At 47.6% G+C, this 26,713-nt stretch overlaps 1 protein-coding gene across 1 annotated transcript in view; it reads right to left on the bottom strand.

Moving 5' to 3' along the window:
* Positions 1–2,132: 2,132 nt before the first annotated feature.
* The window catches only part of WDFY4 (WDFY family member 4), a 230,467-nt gene continuing 205,886 nt past the window's right edge, over positions 2,133–26,713 (bottom strand). The window contains exons 55-61 of the mRNA XM_026658165.2: positions 25,895–26,052; positions 22,988–23,146; positions 18,162–18,341; positions 9,944–10,126; positions 9,008–9,095; positions 3,930–4,041; positions 2,133–2,755 (exon numbers count right to left, since the gene is read on the bottom strand). Coding sequence (XP_026513950.1) covers positions 2,689–2,755; positions 3,930–4,041; positions 9,008–9,095; positions 9,944–10,126; positions 18,162–18,341; positions 22,988–23,146; positions 25,895–26,052 — 947 coding nt within the window. The 3' untranslated portion in view covers positions 2,133–2,688. The remainder of the gene's footprint in view (positions 2,756–3,929; positions 4,042–9,007; positions 9,096–9,943; positions 10,127–18,161; positions 18,342–22,987; positions 23,147–25,894; positions 26,053–26,713) is intronic.

Consider the following 26,713-nt stretch of genomic DNA (forward strand, 5'->3'; position numbering starts at 1 on the left):
GGATCTATGGATGAAAGGGCTCAATAAGAGCTGGCATTGTTATTATTGAACAACTAATGGCCAGTAACTGGGAGAGTAGCATCAGCTCCAGTTCTATGCAGGATCAGAGACCTGCCTGACCACAGGATCCTGACCTGCTCACTGGATGGGAGATGAGGCGGTCACACTGCTAGGAAGCTTGGTCTGGGGATTAGCACGTCTGCCTTCCTCTGGAGCCAGAGTTCAGCTCAGTTAGGATCACGTGAGCAGATCCCACAGGGTCCATTTCTTGGGACTGCACGGGGAGGGCTGGCTCTTTCCGGCCGAGTTTGTCCCATGTGGTCTAGGCTGTGACTGGGGTCACACGTGGAGGCCCGGCCCCATAGCACAAGGCCCTTTCCAAACAGAGAACAAACGACAGAGCAGGCCCCAGACAGCTGACAACGGAAGGACCCTCACTGGGTTTCTGTGACCGGATACACGTGACAGGACGTCTCCTCTTCTGGGAGCTGCCCTGGGAGTACATGGAACTGCGGGCTCTGGCTCTGCCTAGGCCGCAGCTGTGGGGAATGAGAATCTGGCCCCAAGAGGCCTGTGATGTTTTGCACACAGCTCTGAAATCACAGACCTCAGAGAGCTGAGCCAGAGGCTCCAGTGGGCCCTGTTGACAGGGCCGTCGCTTTCAGCGGTGATCCCCCTCCTCTGTGCACTGGGCCTGGCTCCATCGGGGCTGGGATCCCAGCTGTGCATCCCTTTGACAGCGTTTACAAAGCGGCCGTAGAGTATGGCACCATGGGGGCTTCGCAATAAACAAAGTAGCAGATAAAGAGCAACAATTGTTCAGTAACAGTCAGGGCCCGAACAAACTCCCACCGACTTCAGTAGGGCAAACCCCGGGCATTGGGAATAGAACACTGACGCCCAGGAGACTAAAGGGTGCTCAGCACCTCACAGGATCAGGCCCCTAGCTTGTGGTCACGTTCAGATGTAAACAGGCCAAGGGCGTGTTGTGAGTAAGGGACTGGCCAGCTGCCAGCCTCCCAGTGTGTGTCCGGGAGCCTGACACACTCAGCGCCTGGCTGAACAACCCAGCTCTTCACGTGTCTTTGGTTCGGCACAGAGTGTTGTCATTTCTCAGTGGGTCTTTGTTAAGGTTTGGACTAAACCACACAGAGTCGGCCTTTATTATCTCTACCTGCATCGGTGCTATTGGGCAAAATACACCCCAGCGCTGGGGTCTTTCCAGGCACCACCAATGGCCAAGGTTCAGGGCCCTTCTGCATAGGATCAGCATTCGGGATGAGCTAAGCCCCTGTGATAGGGGACCTGGCCTGGCTGAGTCCCAGGAGGCACCCAGGCCTGGGGCTGCACACCATATGGATGCTGGGGGCTTAGACACAGATGCTACAGCAGGGTAGCTGCAATAGGAGAAGCAGAAGAGATCTTCGCCTTCTCTCTCCTTTTCAGTTTGCATTTGATTCCTCCTCTCGCTCCGTTTCTCTTAGCAGCAGCCGGTGAGGAGGTGGGTCAGCATTAAATGTTTACCTGGGAGACTCCGGTCACCAGCCCCTGGCACCCTCTTCCTGAACCCATCGGGATGCAGCCCATGACCAAGCAGCACAGGATGGGCAGAAACCAACATCTAGGCAATAATGAGGTGCGGGAGTGCCACCTCTGCTCGGCAGGAAGGGGCTTTGATGAGATCATTCTCTGAACTCCAGGCTACAAACTGACCCCCCCCCCCCCCCGCCCAGAACTGATATCTCTAATGCAGGTGTATCATCTTGTCCTCTAGAAACCCTAGTACCAATCCACAAGCAAGACTATTTCATAGGTCCCAGCTAGTTTCACATGTTAATGCCCTGTTGGCCTTCCAGGGGGCCACGCTCCCAGTTCCTGCGACTGGCTGCTGCTTCATCCACTTTAGTGGGTGAAATTTCCCCCCAAACAGTGACATAAAACCTAAACCCTGGCCAGGATCACTCTGGGAGCCCTGCAGTCGGAACCTCCCAGCATGAAGAGTGTCTGAGAGGTTCAATCTACATCCCAGCACGAGGTTTGTGTTCCATCCTCCGGATCCAAGTTAAAAAAAACACACACACAGACCACCATCCATTGAGTACAGTGAGCAATTACCATCCCGTTAAACCACATGAATAAACAGCTGGATTTTATTTAACGCAAAAACCACTTTGTACAGAGGAAATTCATGTGCAGTTCAAATGCACGTGCCAATGAGGATTGGTTTTAAACACATTTCGATAGCATTTCTCTGCTGTATTCTATACAGTGGCCCACAATTCAGAGCCCAGATCTGTTCCCATTGAAGAGTGGTAAAATTCCCATTGATTTCACTGGGAGCAGGATGGGACACTGAGTCCCATCACAGGAGACACAGCAGATAGCACACTGCATTATACCACTGGCAGTGATTCTCACTGGCAAATTCAGTGAGGGGGGTTGTATGCGCGGCAGGGGCAGGACTGGACCCTCGTACCTTATTACTTTTAACAATGGGGTGGAGCTGTATCAGAGGATGTCAAATTCCTCCTCTGCTCTCAACTTGACCCTACAGTCCGCTGACTCTCTTGAGATTTGTTTCACTCCACTCTTCCTTCCAAATCTTGTATACTCTGAAGGATAATTTTCGTTCCATCCATCGACACCACACAAGGTTGGAGGAGACCAAGAGCTCCTTGTTGTTTCTTCCTACCCATCCACAGCCCAACTGTATATCCTCCCCCTCTCATCACCAACTAGGAGCTTGGAGGAATTCCTTGGGAGAGAAAAGAAAAAGAAAAAAAAGACAACGTTCAATAACAAAAGGCAAAACTGGCACTGCATGTTTGAGATTCTCTCTGGTTTGTGCAGCAATTGGGACAGAGAGCGCTCACTGGAGAGAGCTCTCCACCATTAAAGCCTGAAGAACTCTCACGTAAAGTAGATACAAGTCTAAGTTTCCAAAGGCTGGAGCTGGATTCAGAGCCAAACTTTCCCAGAGTTCAATGGGGTTAGGATCCAAGGTTTGGTTTGGCCAATTATAGACACTGTAGCCAGTTGGGATTTGGATCTGAACTGCCAAGAGCGCTAAGATTCATTCATCTCCAATACAACGAAGCACCGCGCCCAATAAATCTGTTTGGCAGACAATTATAGGAATCAAGTTCTCCCATAGGTGCATGTGGCAGCTTTAGCCTCTGACATCTCTAAATCCTGTACACACTCGGGAGCTTCAAAAGGTTCAAAAATGCAGGCACAGATACACCTCGCTCCCAAAGTCTCTGCAATCTAATGATGCTGTTTACAGGAATCACTTTGCTGACCACTGAAAAGCCACCACTTCTGGAGAGGAGCACAGCAGCTATTTACCAGTGCACAGCAACATTACAGGACAGGAAATGAGGCTGAACCTTGGAGCCAATTGAAATGGTAGTTAGTGAGGCAAAAGCCAATTGAAATGGAGGTTAGTGAAGTAGTTAGTGAGGCAAAAGCTAACTTGCTATGCTACCTGGAATCTGACCAGGGTCCAGCAGCCTCTTCATTTTGGAGAATAAAATCACAGGATCTTTACAGAGCACTTCTGGTCAAAACCTCACTTTCACATCTCCCCGAAAACAAGAGATGGCAACTCCAGTGGCCCCTAGCACTGTACTGGGACAGCGGTTTCACCTTGATTCAGAGGTAGGAGCGGCAACTACTAACAGCTTCCTACAACAGCTGGTTCTTTCCTTGGAGGTCTCCCAGCTGAGTCCTGACCAGGCTTAGCTTGGGAGAGCTGACTAGACCATATCACAGGATGGCTGTATCTTATTAGGACAGGTGGATTTTACTTTGATATTTTAAGAAATAATAAAAAGAAGCTATAACTCAGAACAGACACTTGGAATCACTGGGGCTGCTACTGTGCCCTCTGCTGGACAAACGATACATTGCAATGGAAATTACTGTACCTGGTTACCGCAAGAGCCGTCACTGTGGGATTATTCTTAGCTGGTTTCCCAGTCAAGGCGATGCTGATGTTCAACTCCCGGCAGAGAAGCAGATGTTGCCCCCACTTGTTACCTGCAGAATAAATATTTAGAAACTGCTTGTGGGACGGGGGGGGGTGTGATTATTACGGTCAGCAAGTTGTTAAGTTGAGAACAAATATATTTAATCTTGGCCTGTGCTGTTGCAGAATAGGCCCATCCCAATTTAATTTGCGGCGATGATAGTTACATGTGCTGACGTGCGGCTGTACCAATTGTGTGCTAAATTGGATTTGTGTATTATTGCTTTCTAAATTGCATGCCTAGTTCAGCAAAATTGTTCATCAGTGTTTACTGGCTCTATGCTTAATAAGATGCCCCAGAATACCTTGCTGCCAGGATATAATGCAGCCTATAATTGCCTACTAAAAATAAATTACATAAAGCCCCGGTATCATCAACTTATCTAAATCTGCTCAGAACAGAACCGATAATTAAATGTGCGTGTGCATATGCACTCACAGACACACACACACACGCCCCCAACAACGTAACTCAGTCATTGTTACTTCAGTCTTCTTAATGGCCACATTTTGGATTAATTTTATTTCCTTTAATGGCTAGAATGAGATGTGGGAATATTAGGCCATCTAAAATCATTCTGAAGTCATTTGAGGAGTTTTGGGGAGCGTCTCGTTGTTGTAATTAAACGTCACAATTGGCTAATAATTAATGACGCTGCTGCTTGTGGGTGCACGTGTGAGAAAATGAATGTGTGTGTGTGTGTATATTCAACAGATCCTCTTTCTAGATGCCTGGCTGGCTGGTTCTTGCTCACATGCTCAGGGTCTAAGTGATGGCTGGATTTGGGGCTCGGAAGGACTTTCCCCAGGTCAGATTGGGAGGGATCTTGGATTTTTTTTTTTCATTTTCCTCTGCAGCATGGCATGTGGTTTGCCTGCTGGGATCCTCTGGGCATGTCTCACCTAATTAATCCCCGCCACTGCAGGAGCCACCACAGGCATTGGTACACCTCAGTCTCTCCCGTCCTTTGTCTGCAGCCACAAGAGTTTTGCCTCCTGATGACTGAAATGATTCAATCTAACTGAAGTCTCTGGGCTTAACGTACGCTGGCCCTGACTGGAACACCCTCTTGTGACAGCGCATGGCATGACAAGTGCACCTGCCTCAGTTTTCCCTATCCGGTAACCCTCTCTTGCCTCCTTGGGGCTAGTTTAGTACAAAACCATAGTGTAAACAGACCAAAGTCCATTTATCACCCCCTGTGCATCCCAGGACATCTCATCTTGACATACCTCAGCTTCCACACTCTGATGTCTTCCACACACTGGGACTCTATCAGTCTTCTTCTGTCCTTCTACCAGGACAGGTATCCCAGCCCTTCCACTCTTCCTAACAGGACTGCTCCCCCCGCCCCCGCCACTGTCGCCGATGGGATACTGAGCTAGCTGGACCCCTGGACTGATCCAGTCTGCTAAATCCTTTGGTCCTGTATAGGTGTTTATGAACCTTTCTACCTAAGTGAGTTAGGAGCTGAAGTCCCATTAATGGGACTTGTGCTGCTAAGTCACCAAGGTGCTTCTGAAAATTCCCCCTGCAATGTCTGATTACTGTAGAATATCTTAGTATGCAGATGACCATCTGTAGTTATATCTTTATGCAAGCTGTAAGCCTAATCCAGGAACAACAGGGAGTGCCTTCAGCACGAATGCCTTCAGCAATGAGGGTCACAAAAATAAATGTTATAAATTACACCTGGTCTCTCTCTCTCTGTCTCACACACACGCATTTTAAAATGCCCTTGGACAATAACGGAGCCCTGGCAGGCGCTGGCTCCTGTATCTGTTAGGTCAGGAACGTTTAACTCTGATTACTTTTATTACCACAACAGCATTGTAGCTTTCAACCCATCGTAAGCCTCCGGCTCACGGCTCTACCTTTAATAGCTTCGCCATCAGCTCAGCATAACCACTGGCTATTCAGGAATACAGTTGGGGAAACATAAATAAACCCAGGCTCCAGGGGCCCCCTGCTGGCCTCACGCTGCCTTGAAAAGCCTCCCACTTCATTGTGGGTGGCAAAGGCAGTACCCTGAGCTGAGCCAGGCTCTGTCCCTCCAGCCAGGTGCCGGGTTTGGCACGGCTCCTTCCTGGAATTGGGCCAGGGCGCTTTATTACAGCCAGCAGTGCAGGCTCTGCAGCTCCTGGGGCCCTTTGGACACAATGGGGCTTTCAGCCAGTGTCCTCTTGCAGACAGTTTTGCAGCAGGATGGTTTATTAAGCACATTAAGTTTATTGAGCTGGTAACCAGGGCTCACTTAGGGCCTGATCCTGCCACAGGTGAGTATCGAGCTCCCCCGGCTGCAGCATCAGCAGCTCCAGGCAGGATCTGCCCATTGCATTGTGTCTAAGTGCTGCCCCGTATCTCCAAGGCAGGGCAGGCCTGGCTTCCCCCGGCTATGCACATTCCACAGTAATGCTGTACCATTCACATAGCACAAGGCACTCACAGTGCTGTCCATGCACTTGTAGGGGACTGGTCTCCCTCCCACCTCTGGGGTGGAACATGTAGCCATTTTGCAGCATGGTTTAGGACAGGAAGCGAGGACACTATCTGGTGGAAAGCTGAGAGGCAATGCAGACCTGACTCTGCCCAAACATTTGTAAAGGAAACAGGTCTCCTGGGTCCCACTCCAGTGCTCTGTGTTCAGTGATGCCACTGGCTCCCAGCCCCTCCTGGCTGAGCACTTTATCATGCTGATCCCTGGGCCTGCTGGGCGGACTCTGGCACTGCATTGTGATCCGTGCATGCTGGCGCACCAGGCAGACAGGAGCAGCTCTGAGTGGGGCAAGTGCACAGGACAGTGACACGGCCCCTGGCCTGCTCGAATGGCTATGGGCTGCAGATCTCCATGACAGGGATGGCATCAGAAGGCAGCAGGGGGCTTCTCAGTGGACCATGGAGGAAATGAAAGAGGGTGGGAGGAGAACAGGGTGACAGCAGGACCAGCTGACTGCTCTCATAGGCAGGGGAAAGGCATAGAGTCTAAGGCTAGAAGGAGCCATATATATATATATATATATATATATATATATATACACACACACCCAATTAATGCTGGCAAGTGACCCACACCCATACACTGTGGGGGAAGGCGAAACTCCTGCAAAGTCTCTGCCAATCTGACCTGGGGGGAAATTCCCTCCAGCCCCACCTGTGATGACTGGTTAAACCCTGCGCATGTGAGCAGGAACCAGCCAGTCACGCAGCTCAGAAGGAGAATGCTCAGTGCCCCCTCAGAGCCCTGGCCCACCCCGTCCAATGTCCCATCCCCAGACGTGGCCGTCCCTGATGCGTCAAAGGACGGACATAAACAAACAACCCAGAATACACTGTGGAGGGATGAGACTCCCTTCCTGACGCCTGGGAAGCTGAAACGTAAAGCCTGAGCTTTAGGAACGTGAGATGTAAACCGGAAGTGAGCCCCAGGGTTGCTGAGTCCTGCCCCTGCTGCATCACAAGCAACCCTGTCATGGAGTCACGCTCATAAATTTGTCCAGCATCTGTCTCTCTCTATCCCTACGGGGCTCCCATCATTAAACCCCTTCTCCTGAGCCAAGGAACTGCCAGCCCCCACCCTCTCTACAGCTCCCCTGTTGGTAGGACATGCTGACTATAAAACTCGAGACCCTGCTGCAGATTTAAGGGGTGAATTCGGGTCTGAAACGGTCCATGCAGAGGCTCAGCAGGAACGGGCCATGGCATCAGCAAAGGGAGCGCACAGCTCGGAAAGCCCCAGGCCTGGTTCTCTGGGGCCATGCACTCGGAGTAGCTCTGCACCCCTGTGCAGAGTGGGGGTGAAATGCAGCCCTCCTGGTGTGGCAGCGTTTCACCCTGACTTAGCACATGACTGTGTGTGCACACAAGGTGGGAGGGCAGAAGGGAACCCAGCCCTAGCTGCTTAGGTATTTTTAAAGGCCCCTCGTGGCAGTATCTAAGCACCTTACTTAGCCTTCCCGTTTTTAAAAGTGATGGGGCTATGCCCCACTGGCCTCCCCTGTTCTGGCGCCCCTGGCTAGGGCCTGTGCTGACCTCCACTTGGAAGAAACTCCACAGCCAGGGACTGGACTGGACTGTAAATCAGGAAGTGTTATTTACTCCTTTTCATAACACAAGAACTAGGGGTCACCAAATGAAATTATTAGGCAGCAGGTTTAAAACGAACAAAAGGCAGTATTTCTTCACACAACGCACAGTCAACCTATGGAACTCTTTGCCAGAGGATGTTGTGAAGGCCAAGACTATAACAGGGTTCAAAAAAGGACTAGATAAGTTCATGGAGGATAGGTCCATCGATGGCTATTAGCCAGAATGGGCAGAGATGGTGTCCCTAGCCTCTGTTTGCCAGAAGCTGGGAATGGGCGACAGGGGATGGATTATCTGTTCTGTTTATTCCCCGTGGGGCACCTGGCATTGGCCACTGTCAGAAGACAGGCTACTGGGGTAGATGGACCTTTGGTCTGACCCAGTCTGGCCATTCTTATATACACCCAGGATGCTCTGCCCTCAGCTTCAGCATCCCATAAAGGCACGTCTCTAAGCTAGCCAGGATCTGCTTCACTGGGGCACCTTGAGATTAGGGACAGGAGCTTGACTCAGACCCAGAAATGAATGGGGAGCCACACAGAGCCCTGGGGTGATGGGAGGGGTGAACCCATAGTCACTCTGCAGGTACTGGAAAAGTACTGTGGCTGCTGACTGTGACATAGTGGTCCTGTCCTCCAGGCGGAGGAGGAGAGAAGCTGCCCTGTCCTGCGGCTGTGTGCAGGCTCCTTGCCAGAGACAGCTCATCTCCCAGGTGAGTTATTAAGATGAACTCATCCAGTCCAAGAGCTCAGATCTAGATAAGTTTTGTGGGGGATGGGGAAAGAGGGTTCCTCAGTTTTTCTGAATCTCAACACCCTTTCCTAGTCCTAGCTGCTTCTCTTTCACAGATATCCAGTGCACACAACACAGCAGTGTTTCAGTTCAGGTTGTACCTTTGTTATCCAGATCTTCTGTTGTGGCCTTTTGTGATCTTGATCCAACATCCTGGCCTGGGGCTTTTGCATATTCTGTCTTCCATAACTGTGTGGGTAAGAAAGGAGGGGTTAGAAAATGCAGAGGTGTAAGAAAGAAAAACGCATCAATTCTGGGGCTCGTAGAATCTCTATAAGGTCAAAGGTACGATGGCTAGATCAGAGGTTGGTATTGCTCTGTCCCTGATCAGCTGTCCTGCTGGGTTCCATGCAGTTGCTAGAGAATTAGACAGGGACTTTGTTAGAGAGAGCACTCCCTTGTTGAAGTTCAACCACCAGCCTGAAGGTAGGGCTGCGAGTCATTTCCTTGTCTCTAATGAAGTGTCCTCCTCTTTGGACACAGATGCTTTTTCCCAGGAGCCTAAACACACTTCTGATCAGCAATGTTGTTTTTGCCTTTGGAATAGACCAGAATGAACAGCATTTTCAAAACAATTTCTCAGGGGGACGAGGGGCCTCTTGAAAAATTTTGCCCCCAAACCTTCCCCCTGTTCCAAATGATCAGAGCGGGTGAAAAACAACTCACTGAAACATTTTTTTTCCAATGAAAAAAATGCCTTTTTGATGAATGAACTCTTTCATTTTTGTCAGCTTTTTGGTCGAAAACACAATTTTCTAGTTTTTGGAAAAAAATAATTTGTACTGAAAATTTCCAAGGAATATTTCAAACAAAATGACATCATTTGGTTTCTTTCTAAATTTGTTGTGGCGAATGCTTAGCGTTTTCCCCACCAGCATCACAAATTACATCCCTTCAGTTCTGGGTTACATGATCACTCTCTGTTTGTAATGTGTCTAAGGGGAGATGCGGAGCTAATGAAAACCACTGTCGCCCCACTCAGTATCGGAAACTCTGACTCTAATCCACAACTGGCTTAGCAAAAATATGACACCTACCCTCACAATTCCATCTGTGCCCCCTGTGATGATGACGCTACATGTGTGCCACTCCATTACTTCAGCAAAGCAGCAGCAAACAATGGCTCCTCCCAGGCCGCAGGCGGTGCTGATGCTTGCCAGAGGCTGGCCGTTGATGGTCCACAAATGTAAATAGGATCCGGCACAAGAGGCAATGTCACCCTAGAACATACCAAGCAGCATTATTTCAGGATCTCACAAATACCACCTGGGGCTGTTAGGCCCTTGTTGTAATCTATGGCATTTGCCCATTCTTCATTTTATTTCTCTTCCACTCTTTTCAGCAGAAGAGCTGGTAAAAAATTATTTTTTTTTATTCAAAATTCTGGAATTTCAAAGCAAAAATTCTGGAATTTCATTTTGCAGGGTTTGAAACAGATTCACTTGCAGTTTCTTCACTTTTTTTGTTGCATTTTTTAATCAAAAGTTTTATCAAAATGGTTCTTTTTCATATAATGAAAAATACAGTTTTAGGTAAACGAACAACACTGATAACCATTTTTGATTAAGTTTTCTAAAACATTTTCAATTTAAAAAAAATCACAGAAAATTGTGAAAAAATTGAAAAAAAATCAGAAAAATAGGTTATTGTGAATTTTTTTTTTTTTTAAAAAAAAGGCCATTTCCCCACAAAATGACTTTTCATTTGAAAATTTTCCAGGAGCTCTGGTTAACAGCTTGGTATTTTTTACTACATTCTGCTCTTGAGGGACAAAAGTCAGCTGAGGCAGTGCATGCAAGTAAACTTCACACACCGAAACTAGTAAAGAAATAAGAAAAATAACATTGGGTGTTGGAAAGCCTCGGCTGTCAAGTATTGCCAAAGGAATAGGCAAGATACCGATGTTGGAACAATGATGCCTTTGGCCTTTGGATGAAGATATGAAGTTTTGCTATGTGTGTGTTACTGAAATATGTTGTAAAGTTGGGAACACCCACAATCAGCCTTTCAGGTGCAACAATGGAGGAGCCAGATGTGCTGATGGCCCATTAAAGGGAATCCACACTCCCAAGGACTATCCAAGGAACCGTATACAATGGAGACTTCTCACAGATGGCATGTAGACAATGGAGACTGCTTGACTCACGTCACAGCAAACGGTCTTTCCAGCAAGCTGGAAAAGACTATAAAAGAGGGGAAGTGACATCATCACTTGGCCTCTTCCCTCCCACCCCCCCAACTCAACACCTGGAAACACATTCGGCGGTAAAAGGCTGAACTGGGGAGGTGGTCCCAGGCTGAAGGAGAGTCCCAGCTGTCTATGGAAGAGCAGTAACCTGCTGGTACTATCCGTCAGGGGGAGACACGGCTTGATTCAAATCCTGTCTAGTTTATAGAACTCAGATTGTGATTTTACTTTTATTTCTTAGGTGACTAACTTTGATCTGTACGCTTAATACTTATAATCACTTAAAATATATCTGTCTGCAGGTAATAAATCTGTTTTATATTTTACCAAAAACAGTGCGTTTTGGTTGAAGTGCTTGGGAAATCTGCTCCGGTTGCAAGGGCCGGTTCACGTCCACTTTCCTTTGTAGAAGGGTATGTCTACACTACGAAATTAGGTCAATTTTATAGAAGACAATTTTTAGAAATTGATTTTATACAGTCGATTGCGTATGTCCACACTAAGCGCATTAAGTCAGCAGAGTGCGTCCTCACTACCGTGGCTAGCATCGACTTACGGAGCAGTGCACTGTGGGTAGCTATCCCACAGTTCCTGCAGTCTCCGCCGCCCATTGGAATCCTGGGTTAAGCTCCCAATGTCTGATGGGGCAAAAACATTGTTGCGGGTGGTTTTGGGTACATGTCATCAGTCGCCCCTCCCTCCGTGAAAGCAACGGCAGACAATCGTTTCGCGCCAGACACCAGGGCGATCAGATAGGCTTTGGAAACCAGTTTCATGACTGGCCAGGCTTCGGTGTGACAGTTGTGTGTGTTTCTCCTTGATGCAAACCCGCCCCCTTTGTTGATTTTAATTCCCTGTAAGCCAACCACCCTACCCCCTTTGAAATAAAGTAACTATTGTTTTGAAACCATGCATTCTTTCTTTATTAATAAAAAAAATGAGATAACGGACAAGGTAGCCCAGGTGGGGTGGGGGAGGAGGGAAGGACTAGGCCACATTGCTTATTGTAGCCACACTAAAAATCAAACTGTTTGAATGACAGCCTTCTGTTACTTGGGCCATCCTCTGGAGTGGAGTGGCTGGGTGCCCGGAGCCTCCCACCTACGTTCTTGGGCATCTGGGTGAGAAGGTTAAGGAACATGGGGAGGAGGGTAGGCGGTTATACAGAGGATGCAGTGGGGGTCTGCGCTCTTGTTGGCTTTCCTGCAGCTCCAACAGACACTTCATCATGTCCGTTTGCTCCCCCAACAGATGCTTCATCATGTCTGTTTGCTCCCCCACTAGCCTCAGCATCGTTTACAAGGCAGAATGAAGCTGGGAGACATTTTGAAGAACAAAATTTGCTTTGCAAAATTCCTCATGACCCCGGAGATTTGCAGAACTGGGCGTTTTCCTGAACCCCAGGTGCCCTTCACTCGGACACCGAACGGTGATGTTCTCTTTGATACAAGGCTGTTGTAACTGGCCAGCAGAACCTGCCCCTCAACAGTACGGATTTTTACCTCATTGTAATCCCACTCTGTTCAACAACACTGCAAGGATACAGCGATAGCTAGACAGACAGACAGACAGATGCGGAGCAACCAAACTTGCATGTGGTTCTTATGCCTCCCCTCCAGGGACACTTCTAGGCTGGAACCTAGAATGGTAGGCATAGTGGTTTGGCTATCATGTCTGCAAGAGCCTGAAACCTGAAGGGGAGACTGGCCCATCCTCAGCTGCTCCTGAGTGTTGGGTAACTTAGCTTGGCATTTCTGTTCAAATAATCACCACTATCCCTGCTCCCCATCTGCCTGCAATATGGCAATTGACAATGCCTCCTTCCGGTTGGGATGGGTTGTAGCTGCCGTAGCATCTAGTGGAAGAAATCTGGGGACCACTCAGATGGCGGCACCTCGGAGCCGAGTCAAAGGCCCTGTGCCGGATCATGGGGAAAGCGGTGCCCGCATCATCCCAAAGCACAAACAGAGCCATCCTCAAGGCAAAGAGGCAGCCAGCCTACTGGTAGATCCTACTGGTCCCAACATGCAAGGCCGTGTCTTGATCCAAGCAACTATCTGCTTCATTGAACACTAGACAAGCAACCTCCAAATAAGCTAATCCCCAAACACCCTGGCAACCCTGAAGGGTTAAAAAAGAAACACAGCCAACAGAAAATGTAGAGAATGAAGGAAAAATAATAATAAAATTTGAGGGCTGAATCCTAAGCTCCTTAATTAGATTTCACTAGGTCCTTGCTCCAGCAGAAGTCCTAGTGATTTCATGGGAGCAAGGGGAGAGTAAGAACTGCCCCAGGATTCGACCCTTAACTTTTAATGTAGATAACTGTAAGCGCTTTAGGGCAGAGACTTGCATTTCATTATGTGTTTGTACAGTGCCTAGCACAATGGAGTCCTGGTCTTTGACTGGGGCTTCCACTGGGTTAAAAATAGAACTAAACAAATTCATGGAGGATAGTCCACCAATGGCTATTAGCCAAGATGGTCAGGGATGCAACCCCATGTTCTGGGGGTCCCTAAACCTCTGACTGCCAGAAGCTGTGAGTGGACGACAAAGGAAGGATCACTCAAAATTGCCCTGTCCTGTACATTCCCTCTGAACCACCTGGCACTGGACACTGGCAGAATACAGGACACAGGGCTAGATGGACCATTGGTCTAACCCAGTGTAGCCATTCTTATGCTACTGAGATACATATACAAAATATTAATAATAAAAACATTCTCACAAATCAGTAATTCACCACACGGACACCAAGTCCTAAACCTCTGTCCAGTTCAGCATCCTCCTCTGCCCCCCAGAGTGTTTAGTGTTATGGTATTAATACCCTTCACAACCGAGTCTCTCCTCTCCCTGTAGTGCTTGTGTGTACAGCTTTAAGGGCAATTGTGTGTGTGAAGTGGGAGCAGAAAGGCACAGATCTCCGAAGCCTTAAGAGCAAGGAAAATGCAGATATTCAAAGCTGTAGGAGCAGCCTCTAGGATGCAGTGTTTATAATATTGCACCTGATCTATTTACAAGTGCATTTTGATTAAACTTCCTGGGTTCACACGCCCCGATTTAAATTCCATCCAAACTTTCCATCCCTTAGGAACCAGCTAAAATAGAATAGCAGCAGCAAGTTCACCTGCTCCTGGCAGAGGCTGGTCTGTCCTTAAATAAGCAGTGTGCATCTGGTTTAAATTAACTACTGCCAGGCCTTTCCCTCCTCCTGATTTTGGCCCAGGGCTCTTCACATCGCAGTGGAAAAAATCTCGAGGCAGACTGAGAAGGGTTTATTTGAAACGGCATGGCCAGTACTGAAAGAATTGAAACTTGGGCCCTGGCTACACTTGAAACACTACCGTAGCACAACTGCAGCTGTGCCACTGTAGTGCTTCAGTGTAGACACTGACTACAGCGATGGGAGTGGTTCTCCAATTGCTGTAGTTAATCCACCTCCCCAAGAGGCGGTAGGCTAGGCTAACAGAAGAATTCTTCCATTGACCTAGCGATGCCTACACTGGGGGTTAGACTGGCTTAACTATGTCCCTCAGGGTGTGGACTTTTCACACCCCTGAGAGATGTAGCTATGCCGACGTAACTTTTCAGTGTCAACCAGCCTTTAAACTTCTTTAACTGCATGTGGGTCTTGGAGGCTCAGGGATTTGGTAATGGGCTATAGAGTTTTTCAGGTCTACATCACTTGACTGAAATCCAACTGAGATCAGCAGCTACAGAAAGCTTTTTCTTTCTTACTCAGATTGTAAATTCCCCAAGGCAAGGATCACCTTCCTGCTCTATGTCTGTACAGCACCTAGCACAACAGGGTCCTGCTCCATGACTAGAGCACCTAGACACACTGTAATATACCTAATCATGTACAGTGCCTAACCTGGCACTACGGGGTTCTGGTCCATGACTGTGGCCCCAGGTGTCATCGCAATAGACCTAGTATTGGGGCCCTACTTGCTACCACAGGACAAATAATAAGAATCTAACATAGAGTGGTGTGGAGACTGGAATTTCTATTTCAAATCAGAATGAAAACAAAGAAGTTCAAAATTTCCCATGACACAAAACTTCTGAAAAAAACAAAATCCCCGTGGATCAAGCCAAATGTTTCTTTAAGATAAAATCAACATATTCCATTTCAGTTTTGACATTTTTAAAATGTTTGTCTTTATAATATAAAATGAAGCATATTGAAATGAAAAGTCATTTCAGAATGAAAAATGGAAACATTATGTCCTCAAAAAACTGAAATGGAATGTGTTGACCTTAGAGAAACACTATTCTCATGGCTTTCCCCCCAAAATGAGATTTTATCGAAATCAATGTGTTCCTGCAGGAAGTTTTGGTTTCCAATAGAAAAGCCTTCCATTGGAAAATTTTCAATCAGCTCTGATCTAACGGCTGCTCAGTGACCCCTGTCTCAATCCAATCCCTAGTGTGCTAATTCCACATCACAACAATCATCATCACTGTCATGGACTCTGCTTGGCCCACTGCTTGGCAAAGGAACCAAGGACTGCATAGGCTATAGACAATGGACCCCACTCTCCCTCCAGCGGAAACCTATGGTGCGACACAGTGGAGGAAGCTTTGGAAACAGATAATTTTATCCTCTAGGGCTATCAACCCAGCATCTTTCACCAGTACTCCTATTTATTTTAAAATGTGTGGGCTTCTCCAGTATACTTTGTGGGGGACTGACAAGAACAGTCAAGCATTGGCCTAACTCTGTGGGAGTTTTACCACTGACCATTGGTATTTGTCATTAAGTGCTATGGAAAATCCCACTCCTTGGGCTTTAGTGGAAGTTATTATTATTATTCATTTGTATTGCAGTTGTGGACCCCAGAAGCCCCAGTCATGGACAAGGTCCCCTCATGCTAGGTTCTGTACAAATGCAGAAGAAATAAACAGTCCCTGCCCCAAAGTGCTGACAATCTCAGTTGTTAGGGTAAACAGATGTTTTGGGACGTCTTATCGCTATGACATCAATATACATCCCTAACACTTCTCAGCACAAGCCACAGTACTCTGTGACTTGACAAAAATGTTAACAACCCCAACCATTGTTCTCTTTTGTGAAGATCAACTGAACATAGAAACACGGGTGTATAAACAGCCTGCTCAGGAAGCAGAGCTTTGGGGGAATTCACACCCAAGAGAGCTGAGTGCCTACAGTTAAATCCAACCCAGATTATTTTCATAATGATGAGCAAGCAGCTGTGTTTCTGGGAACAGACTGCAGATGGATTTTTCGTTTCTACCACCATCCCTAATAGGAGAGATTAAAAAGATTGGAACTGTTCAGCTTGGAAAAGAGAAGACTAAGGGGAGGAGGATATGACAAGAGGTCTATAAAATCATGAATGCCATGAAGAAAGTGAATAAGGAAGTGTTATTCACAGTACACAAGGACCTGGCGTCACCTAATGAAATGAACAGGCAACAGGTTTAAAACAAACAAAAGAAAGTATCTCTTCACACAACACATAGTCAACCTGTGAAACTCGTTGCCTAAGGATGTTGTGAAGGCCACAAGCATAACTGGGTTCAAAAAAGAATTAGAGAAGTTGATGGAGGATAGGTTCATCAATGGCTATTAGTCAAGATGGTCAGGAATGCAATCCATGCTCTGGGTGTCCCTAAGTCTCTGACTACCAGATGCTGGGTCTGGATGATAGATAACAAAGAAAAGTGCAGAGTCCTACACTTAGGACAGAAGAATCCCATGCACTGCTGCAGGCTGGGGACCGACTGTCTAAGCGGCAGTTCTTCAGAAAAGGACCTGGATATTGCAGTGGACAAGAAGCTGGATATGAGTCAGTGTGCCCTTGTTGCCAAGAAGGCTAACGGCATATTGGGCTGCATTAGTAGGAGCATTGCCAGCAGATCGAGGGAAGTGATTATTCTCCTCTCTTCGGCACTGGTGAGGCCACATCTGGAGTATACATCCAGTTTTGGGCCCCCCACTACAGAAAGGATGTGGACAAATTGGAGGGCAACGAAAATGATAAGGGAGCCAGGGCACATGATTTATGAGGCGAGGCTCAGGGAACTGGGCTTATTTAGTCTGCAGAAGAGAAGAGTGAGGGGGGATTTGATAGCAACCTTCAACTACCTGAAGGGGGGGTTCCAAAGAGGATGGAGCACGGCCGTTCTCAGTGGTGGCAGATGACAGAACAAGGAGCAATGGTCTCAAGTTGCAGTGGGGGAGGTTTAGGTTGGATATTACGAAACACTATTTCACTAGGAGGATGGTGAAGCACTGGAATGGGTTACCTAGGGAGGTGGTGGAATCTCCATCCTTAGAGATTTTTAAGGCCCGGCTTGTCAAAGCCCTGGCTGGGATGATTTAGTTGGTGTTGGTCCTGCTTTGAGCAGGGGGTTGGACTAGATGACTTCCTGAGGTCTGTTCCAACCCTAATCTTCTATGATTATATGATAGGGGATGGATCACTTGATAACTACGCCAGTCTGTTCATTACCTCGGAAGCATTTGGTACAGGCCACTGCTGGAAGACAGGATACTGGGCTAGTTAGACCATTGGTCTGACCCAGTATGGCCATTTTTATAAGCCCCCTTCTAGCGGAGAGGGTTGTAGGGGAAAGGAAAACAATAACACATCAGGTAATTGTCTGCTGGCTGAGACTGCTGATTCAGGAACATCCAGAGCCGGTAGATTGTGGATGAGGTCTTGGGTCTAATTAGTCCCAGCTGGCACTGCCGTAACACATGCATGTCAGGAGAAATCAATGGAAGCAACAGAGTCACATGTGAGCCAAAGGCAGAAGTGCAAGGGACTATACTGCTATGCTTCTCAAGCCAGCTCACAAATCAAGAGATTTAATCTTACTATCCAGCCACGCACGGATGCTTCTACTTAGCTACTCGTCTATATTGTACCTTTTAGTGCTCCCTTCTCATCCTTAAGAGTACTATTAGCAACCTCTGTAAAAGGGAAAATCAATTGATCAGCATCTCAGGATGTTTTTACGTTGGGAAGAGCACCCCTTACATTATCATGAAATGCTCCTGAACACATCAGGAGAAGGATGATAAATGAAGTTCTTACCGTTGAATCGTTGATGGCAATAGCAGAGAGACTGGCCCTATGGGCAGGGAGACAGGTGATGTATGTCAGCTGGTTCAGGTCCCATATGATGCAGGTTCTGTCACTGGATCCACTCACAAGGATGCTGTAGGTCACAGATGCGGCCAGGCAGGTCACGGCCTGAGTGTGTCCATACAAAGCCTAGGGGTACAAAGCAAACCAAAACCACAACCAAGCAGCTGGGTTACTAGGGATCCACATTCCCACTGGGATCAGCTTAGCAAGAACATGTGATCTACTCCACAAAATCAGAGTCTACAATGGAGATCTCAAAGCTCCCTTGTCCTTAACTTACAGATGGGGAAACTAAGGCCCAGAGAGGTTAAGTGACTTTCCAAAGCTTACCCAGTGAATCAGAGGTGGCAACAGAACCCAGATCTCCTTTTCCTTAGACTTGTGTTATAGCTATTTGACCATACTGCCTCATATAAAATACCCACTACATTTTTAGCCCTGGTTAGCAGTGTAAAACATCTCTTACCTTTGCCCTTCTGGTCTTATCAAGGTGAGATTCATACTCAGAGGTTAGAGCTGTTCAACATTTGTAAAATTTTTAAATAAAAAAAAATTTCAATGACATTTTTGAGACATTTCTCCCTATTATTATATCCAATACAGACCATTTCAATATTTTTTTCAAATACTGAAGTTTTGCATAATTAAAATAAACCTCTCTGGGAAACTTTCTGTTAAACATTACTTTCTTTCACCCCTCCCCCACTATTTTGTAAGCATCTCTATCATAAGAGACACGGCCAGTTTAGTTTAGCCCCAAAATTTAGGTTTTCCATTAAAAAAAAACCCTTAATTTTAGTCAATGTATTATGGACAGAAACTAATAAAGTCATTTGATTTAATAGATGTGATATGCTCATCTGGTTTTACACCCAACATGCAGTGGTGTAAATGAGGGTACAAGGTGTTGGACAACGGAGAATCGGGCCCCACTTGCTTTCTTTAAAACTCCTGGGCCTGATTTTCAGTTGTACTGAAGTCAACGAGTGCTGTGACTTGACTTCCCTGAACATCACACCAGAGTTGTAATGCTAATTTTAACTGGAAAGGTGAATTCCCAGCTGGCTTTCTCTGCATGGAATGATCAATGAACTTCTAGGGTTTGACTCAGTTCAGTTTGGGTTTCAGTCCTGAAAGTCCCTGTTGACCTCTCAGAAGACGTATGGCATATACTCTCCTCCTACGTCAGCCCAACTTCTTGCTGGGCACCTAATAAATGCTGCTATTTGCCAAGGTTGTTAGGACAACAGCATTTAAACATGAACCCCTCTGGTGAAGATGCTCGGTTGCACCAGGCTGTAGGGGACCGAGATGACTTTCAGGTGTCACAAATTATTTTAGGCTTGACATGGGCCTGAGATACAGGGTGGGATATAATTTTAGACCCTATCAAAGTATGAGCTCAGGGGTAAAAGATAATGGCACAAGAGGGGATTTAAGCAAAGCTGTGCAAAGTTTTCATCCCAGCCCTGAAGCCCATTCCCAACTGAGCTTTGGGGGGCTCCAGGCTGTGGGGTGAGTTTGGGGCAGGCTTGGACCTTCAGGGCAGCCTGTGAGCCATTTATGGTTGTAGGTCACAATCAGACCAAACCCAGTGGAGTTTGTTCCCACGTGACACAGAACTAGGTGGCTGCTGATCAATTTCACCCGGAGTTTTTTGGTTCACACAAAATAGAACAAAACGCTGATTCATCAAAACCGAGCCTTGTTGCGGAAACATGTTGGTTTTGACAAAAATTTTGTTGGGAAAGTTTCTGAGAGTGGAATTTCGGATGGAATTCAAGAGAGTGAGACACACCTCACTCTTGAATAGCCCACCGGTGCAGGCACTCATCTGGGATGTGGGAGACCAGGTAAGCGTCCTGACCACCACATTACTGAGTCATCCTCTTGCTTTCTCCATATCTGCTGTTGGAGCTCTTCCACTTTGTATAGATAATTAAATATTCAGTGGGCTGCAGAGAGAGAGAGCAACTCCATGTCTGAATCAGAGCAGGGATGTGAGCCTGAGTCTCCGGTTACATCTACACAGATATGAAAGACTGGCGGCGCGGTCTTTGCTGGCCCAGGTTCGCTGATTTGGGCTCCTAGGGCTCAGGCTGTGGAGCTGGCAGTCAGTGCTGCCAATTCAGGGCAGACAGAGCCCTGGTCTCTGATTGCAGTGCTTGTGTGCAAAGACTGCACGTGGCCTGTGGCAGTAGTCAGTGGTCACTGTGAACGGGGCTGGGAAGAGCCAGGGCCATACTTCACCCCCTCCATACACTGGTCAGCCACAAAAGGAAACACTGCACCTGCTAAAAGGGTGACTCAGCAGGGGTGCACTGTGGCTCTGCTGCACCCACTCCACCATGGGTCTGTGTTTGAAAGGCGCAACACAGCTCTTCTGGATGCTTATCCGAACTGGCTACGTGTTTCCTTTGGTGCAGAGTTACGGGAGTGTGGGTCAGATAAAATTGCACAGATGGATACCGTGGCTATTATGCTGCATTCTCAATGCTACACACAACTCTGGAGGCAGCCCGTTAAGAAGGGAATAAGATCTTCCTGCTGAAACACAGTTTCTGTCTTTTACTCCAACTCAAACAAGAACGCATTAGTCCCTTGAGAAGGCTGATTAGTGAACAGCATCACTTTTATAGCACATCAGCTTTACTTAAGTGAAGCTCAGTATCTCAGGGATGACGATACAATAGTTTTGTTCAGCAGAATAAACAACGACCATGAAACAACAGCATGTAATTCACTGGAAGACATTTAGGGGCATAGTTCAGATTGACATCTAGGCCAGAGAGATATCTAAATGACTAATGTCCTCTGCTAGCAGAGACAGAAAGGAAATCCATGCAGTTTTTGGCATTGCGTGATCTCACACTGGTATTTTGTGGAATATGGGCAATATCATTTAATTGCAGCATACACATTAGCAACACCAGTTCCTCAAAAGTCAGTCATAGATTGTGGGCCGCTAACGAGACCGGCAAACCAGTAAAGGTAAAACAGAACTTCCCTGAAGCTTTGCCCAAAACGCAAGCTGACCCTGAACTGAACTTTTCTTCATCTCCAAAACATGTTGCTTAGATTTTACCCTAGTGCTGTTTCTTTCCCTTCCTTGTCTGTGTCCTGGGTTCTGAGAGGAAACAGACAGGCTAAAGTTCATGAGATAAGGTCTTCTGATGGTATTTTGGGCCTCTTCAGAAGCAGACAGTATTAGAATCTCATGTCAGGAGTTGTTCCAACTACAATTTGTGCCCCAATTTGCAGGGCCAAGAGGTCTAGCTAAATAGATAATATTCTGGGGGCCTCTCTGAGCTCAACCCAGATTCAGCCTTTTGACGTTTCCCATCACCTATGGCAAATTAAATATGTTCTTGCCCTGGACCTGGGAAAACCTGAATTTTCTCCTGAGTCTTTTCTTCAGGAACCAATGGACAGAGCAGATTTCTAAGGCATGAATACCTTCATGTCTCTCAAACCCCATGAACGCGTCCCCTTATTATTTCACCTGAGAGTAACAGAGGAGAGTTATCTTATTTGGTTTTAGGGGAAAAGGGAATAAGTTGCTGTCTATTGCCTTAGATATCACTGAAGAACATCAAAAGCGTATTCATAAAAGCAGCCCAGAAGGTCACAATATCAGGCCTGAATCTCGATGGCATTACTTCAGTTTTATGGCAGTGTAAATCTTGATTACAATGGAGTTACCCCAGCAGAAAACTAGAGAAAGGCAGTTTGGATCTGGATAAAGATCCATATTCTGCCACTTGGGCCATTCTCCACCTTATGGGAGTGATGGATGAACCTCACAAAGGTTCCAAATTCAGGATAGGTAAAGTATCCAGAACTCTGGTTACTTATCTGAACCTTCTTGGTCAGAAATACTGAGCTGGGAATCTGCTTAGAGAAGTCTCACAACATTTGGGTGCTCCTGCCTCCTGACCCAGCTAGAAAAAAGGAAATGGGAACCATCTGAACAATACATAATGACTCAGATGGAGCTGGGTGGGGTGAAGGTCCATGGGAGATTGGAGTGGAGGGGTATATTTCTTAATTTCAAGACTTGAGGGCATAGTAAGCTATACTAGCGTTGCCAAAGTGTGAGAAAAAGACTGACTGCTCGGGAGTCTGTTAGAGGCAGGTATGGCCAACCCCGTTGGGGTTACATATAGGGAAGGCCGGAAAACAAGAATTCTACTTCACGCAAAAAGCTGACATTTCAAACGTCAAACGTTTCAAACGTTGATTTTGTATTGAACCTGAGACCTTTTGAAATTTTCAGCCAAACACCCGAGGGAATGAAAGAGATGCCCACTCACCCCAGAACAGCCAACTGCCAGTGGTTAGGGTGCTCACCTGAGAGAGATCCATGCTGTGAATCAAGGACCTGAGCCCCACCCCAGAATAGCCAATAGCCTAGTCATTAAACACACACTTACAATATGGGAGACCCAGAGCATCTCTGCTTTGAACCTGAGAAACCTTTCCAACAAAAGTTTCATTGAAAATGACATATTTCTGCAAAAAAAGGTTTTTGACAACGGCATTTTATGTTGAAAAAGTATTTAGTCAAAACAACTCTGGGTTAGATCCCCTGAGTCCATTTGTCATTGTCAATGCCTGAACGGGTGGCAGGTTGATATGCTGTGTGATGCCATCTATATCATCTTTCTCTGTCACCCTGGTAGAGGAACAGCTTTCATCGAATCCCCTTCCCAGCTCTGATCTCAGACCTGCACTTACTAAGCTGGCATGTCAGGTGAGCTGTGGTACTGTACCTGTCTCAAGTTCAGGCATCTCGCTTTGTCCTTGACCAGGGAAAGTTCCCAGACACACACGACGGCGCTCGTTCCAGAGGTAATGACAGTAGTTGGTGTGGGACATACAGCACAGAGGCACTTGCCCCAATCTGCCATGCATTCGAGTGTCATCGTGTTCTGCAGAAGGTAAAAACACTGGCAGTCATTTCTGTGGCACAGATTCCTTTGATTGCAGCAAGTCAATATTTAAACCAGAGAACAGATTCGGGGCCTGAGAACCAAGCTCTCATCTTCCCTTTGAGGCTGGGAAAGGAAAGTTCCTCCTACCCATTTTCAAGAACCAAAGAAAGGTTGGGCTCAAAGGTCAGTCCAAGAAAGGGCCCAGTCCTACAAGGTGCGGGGCATCCTCAACTCACAGTGAAGTCAGACTAAAGACTAAATTTTCCTCTCAGTTCTGCTCTCACTGCCTGTATGTGTATCAGCATGGCTATGTGTATGTTGGTGTGGGAGTGAATCAACCGTTACCTGCAGGCTGGATTGGAAGGATGATTCGGAAGTTAGGGCACTAGCTTAAGATTCAGGGAACAGGTTCCATTCTCTGCTCTGCAACAGGCGTCCTGTGTAATTTTGAGTGAGTCAGTTAGTCTCTCTGTGCCCAGTTCCTCACCTGTACAATAGGGATAAGCAGCCCCCTACCTCACAGGCATGTTGTGAGGATAAATACATTACAGATTGTGATGCTCTCATATTCTACAGTGATGGGGGACCATATAAGTACCTAAAATAGATAGAACAACCTACTACTTAGTCATAGGTAGAGGCATTGCTCAAGTGTAGAGGTTGGTGCTTTTGGTGCAGGGATCCCTGGATTCTATCCCCACCGGTGACCCCTGGTTCTGTGTGTTTTCACAGCAAATCGTTCAGTACACACTGAGCTTCCCAAGGAAAAGGGAAAGGTTTCTGCTACTTTGAACGTCTGATGAACTATGCAGGGAACTGAACGCTGTTCTCCCGAGCCTCACACTAGCACTGGCCATCCCTCCTTTTAAGAGAGAACACTGCTCTCTCCTTGGCCACTGGCACTCCAGCATGCATGCAGCACTGCGATGTGTACTGTTGATTCCTTACAGTAAAGAAGTCAGAGAATCAGTTCTAGAGCCCTGCACGGATACAAAAATGTGTATCCGCAGCCAATCTGCAAAAATTATCTGTGGATATCTGTGGATTTGCAGGGCTCTACTCTGGGGCGAGCACACACACACACACACACACACACACACACACAGAGCCTGGTCGGGGAGAGCCCCGCGGGCAGCTGTGAGGAGCCTGTGCAGAGTCGCAGACCCTCCACCTGTCCTCGGCCCGGCGGGGAGTCTGGGGGTCGGGACACAGTCGGGGGCTGCTCTCAGCCCCCATCTCCTGCACCACGGGCAGGTGGAGGGTCTACCACAGCTCCCCATGGCTCCCCGGCTGGGCTCCACACTGGTCTGGCCAGGTGGGTGTCCTGTGGAGCTGCCTGGCTCTTACCGTGGCTGGGCTCCGAGACCCGCCCTCTGGCCAAAGCCAGGTCAGGGAGAGTTGCACTGGCAGCTGTGGGGAGCCTGGGTCCCTCCAACTGCCCTAGGCAGGGGGCCCAAGCAGCCTCCAGCCCGTGTCTCTGCACGGGGAAGGGGGTGGAGGGACCCAGGCTCCACACAGCTGCCAGCGTGGCTCTCCCCGACCAGAGTCGAAGCCTGGCCACGGTAAGAGCTGGGCAGGCAGCTGTGGGGAGTCATGCTGGACCCTTCACCTGCCTTGGGCAGGGGGCCCGAGCACCCTCCTGTCCAGTGTCCCTGCACCCCAGACCGCCACCCAGGGCAGGTGGAGGGTCCGTGCCACAGTTCCTCACAGCTGCCTGCCCGGCTCTTACAGTCAGAGCCCTGCGCGGATACAAAATTTGTATCCACATCTGCACTATCCGCAAAAATGGCCCACAGATATCCGTGGATATAAAGCAGATACCCGCGGATTAGCAGGGCTCTACAGATTTCTAGGGGAAGCTGCATTAGTGTTTTGAATGAGAGCACTGTGCTAAACTCAGGGGTGGGAGGAAATTGACAGATGGTCCTATCCTAATCCCAGCAGAAAGTTCTGTGTCACAAAATTTCTCATCAGGGGCCAAGAGACATTGTGGTGTTGTTACATCCTATCACACAAGGTCTCGGTTTCAGTGTAACAGACGATATAGTGATTGGAACTAGATAAGAACTTCAGATCAGTTCGATATTTGCCAAGATTTTCAAGAGGAACTAATGATTTTGGGGGCCCAATCTGAGACTCTTTCAGTGGGGCCAGATTTCCAGAAGGTGCTAGCACCCACCCTCTGAAAATGAGGCCTCTTTACGATGTCTCAAGTTGGGCACCTCAAACAGTGAGACACCCAAAATCACGAGTCACTTTCCATGGAGTTTCAGGCCTGAAAGGAACATTAGATCATCCACTCTGACCTCCTGTATGGCACAAGCCATTAAATTTCACCCAGACACTCCCGTATTAAAGCCAAAGATTTTAGCTAGGCTAAAACATTTCAGTTTCCAGAAGACTACACTGTTGTGAGCCACAGGCAGAGAGCGGGAGAGACTGAGGTGCCACCAATGACCAAGACCCTGCACTGGTAGGGAATCGATTAGGTGGGAGATGCCCAGATGATCCCAAACAGGCAATCCATGCCCTAGGCTGCAGAGGAAGGTGAAAACCCCCAAAGTCCTTGCCAATATGACCTGGGGAGCTTCCTTCCCACCCCAAAATCTGGTAATTTGTTAGACCCTGAGCACGTGATCAAGACCCACCAAGCAGGCATCTTGAAATAGGATTCTCTGTACCGCCTCAGAACACTGGTCCACCCTCTCCGGTGTTTCAAAACCCTTGGCCTTTGTTCTCATTTACCTTGTCAGTTCCGTAGTTTCCAAGGCAGCAGGTGAAATCGTCAAATCCCCAGCAGAAGGTTTTGTTCCAGAGCGGGGGGATCAAAACTTTGTTTCTCTCGACAGCCAGAATGATTTTCTCGGTATGGATGATGTGTCCGATGGCTCCCTTGGGTGCCTCTGAGCAGAAGAAGGAGATCACAGCTCATCCTATTGTTTCTAGAGTGCTAAGAGTGACTTTGCCTCCCTTGCAAGGTGTGCGTGTCTCTCTAACTATGCTGGGTGATGTGACCAGCACCAGAGGCTAAAAGCCACCCTGGGGGCAAGATGCAGCCACATTCGAGGCAGGGCTATGGAAACATATTGACACACACCTGGGGGAGGGGGTGTCATGTCAGGTGGCACCAAGTCCCCTCATTCCATCACATTAAACTTCACAGTGCAAGTGAAGCCATATGGGCCACATGCTTCCTCCTGCTTCCACTGTTGCCAACTCCACATAGCAGGGAGTCACCAGACAAACCCTGAAACGTCTCTAGATGTAGCTGTTTAAGCACTCAAAAGGACTCAAAAACGTCATCGAACAAAATTTCCAGAGAATTCGACAGAGAATTACACACACACACACACACACACACGTACGTACAGGCACAAAATCATTCACAAGCAGCTCAATAGTGTTAATAAAATCCATTCCTTGCTCTTCTTACTATATACTGTTGCACACTAGAAGCAACTACAACAGTACACTGTCATCACCAGGAGGGCACCCTCTGCTCACTGGGAAGGAAACTGCCCTCTGCTCATTGGGAAGGAAACTGCCCTCTGCTCATTGGGAAGG

The sequence above is a fragment of the Terrapene carolina genome, unplaced genomic scaffold (genome assembly GCF_002925995.2).
Source record: "Terrapene carolina triunguis isolate 2854851 unplaced genomic scaffold, T_m_triunguis-2.0 Scaffold402, whole genome shotgun sequence".
NCBI classification, from domain to species: domain Eukaryota; kingdom Metazoa; phylum Chordata; order Testudines; family Emydidae; genus Terrapene; species Terrapene triunguis.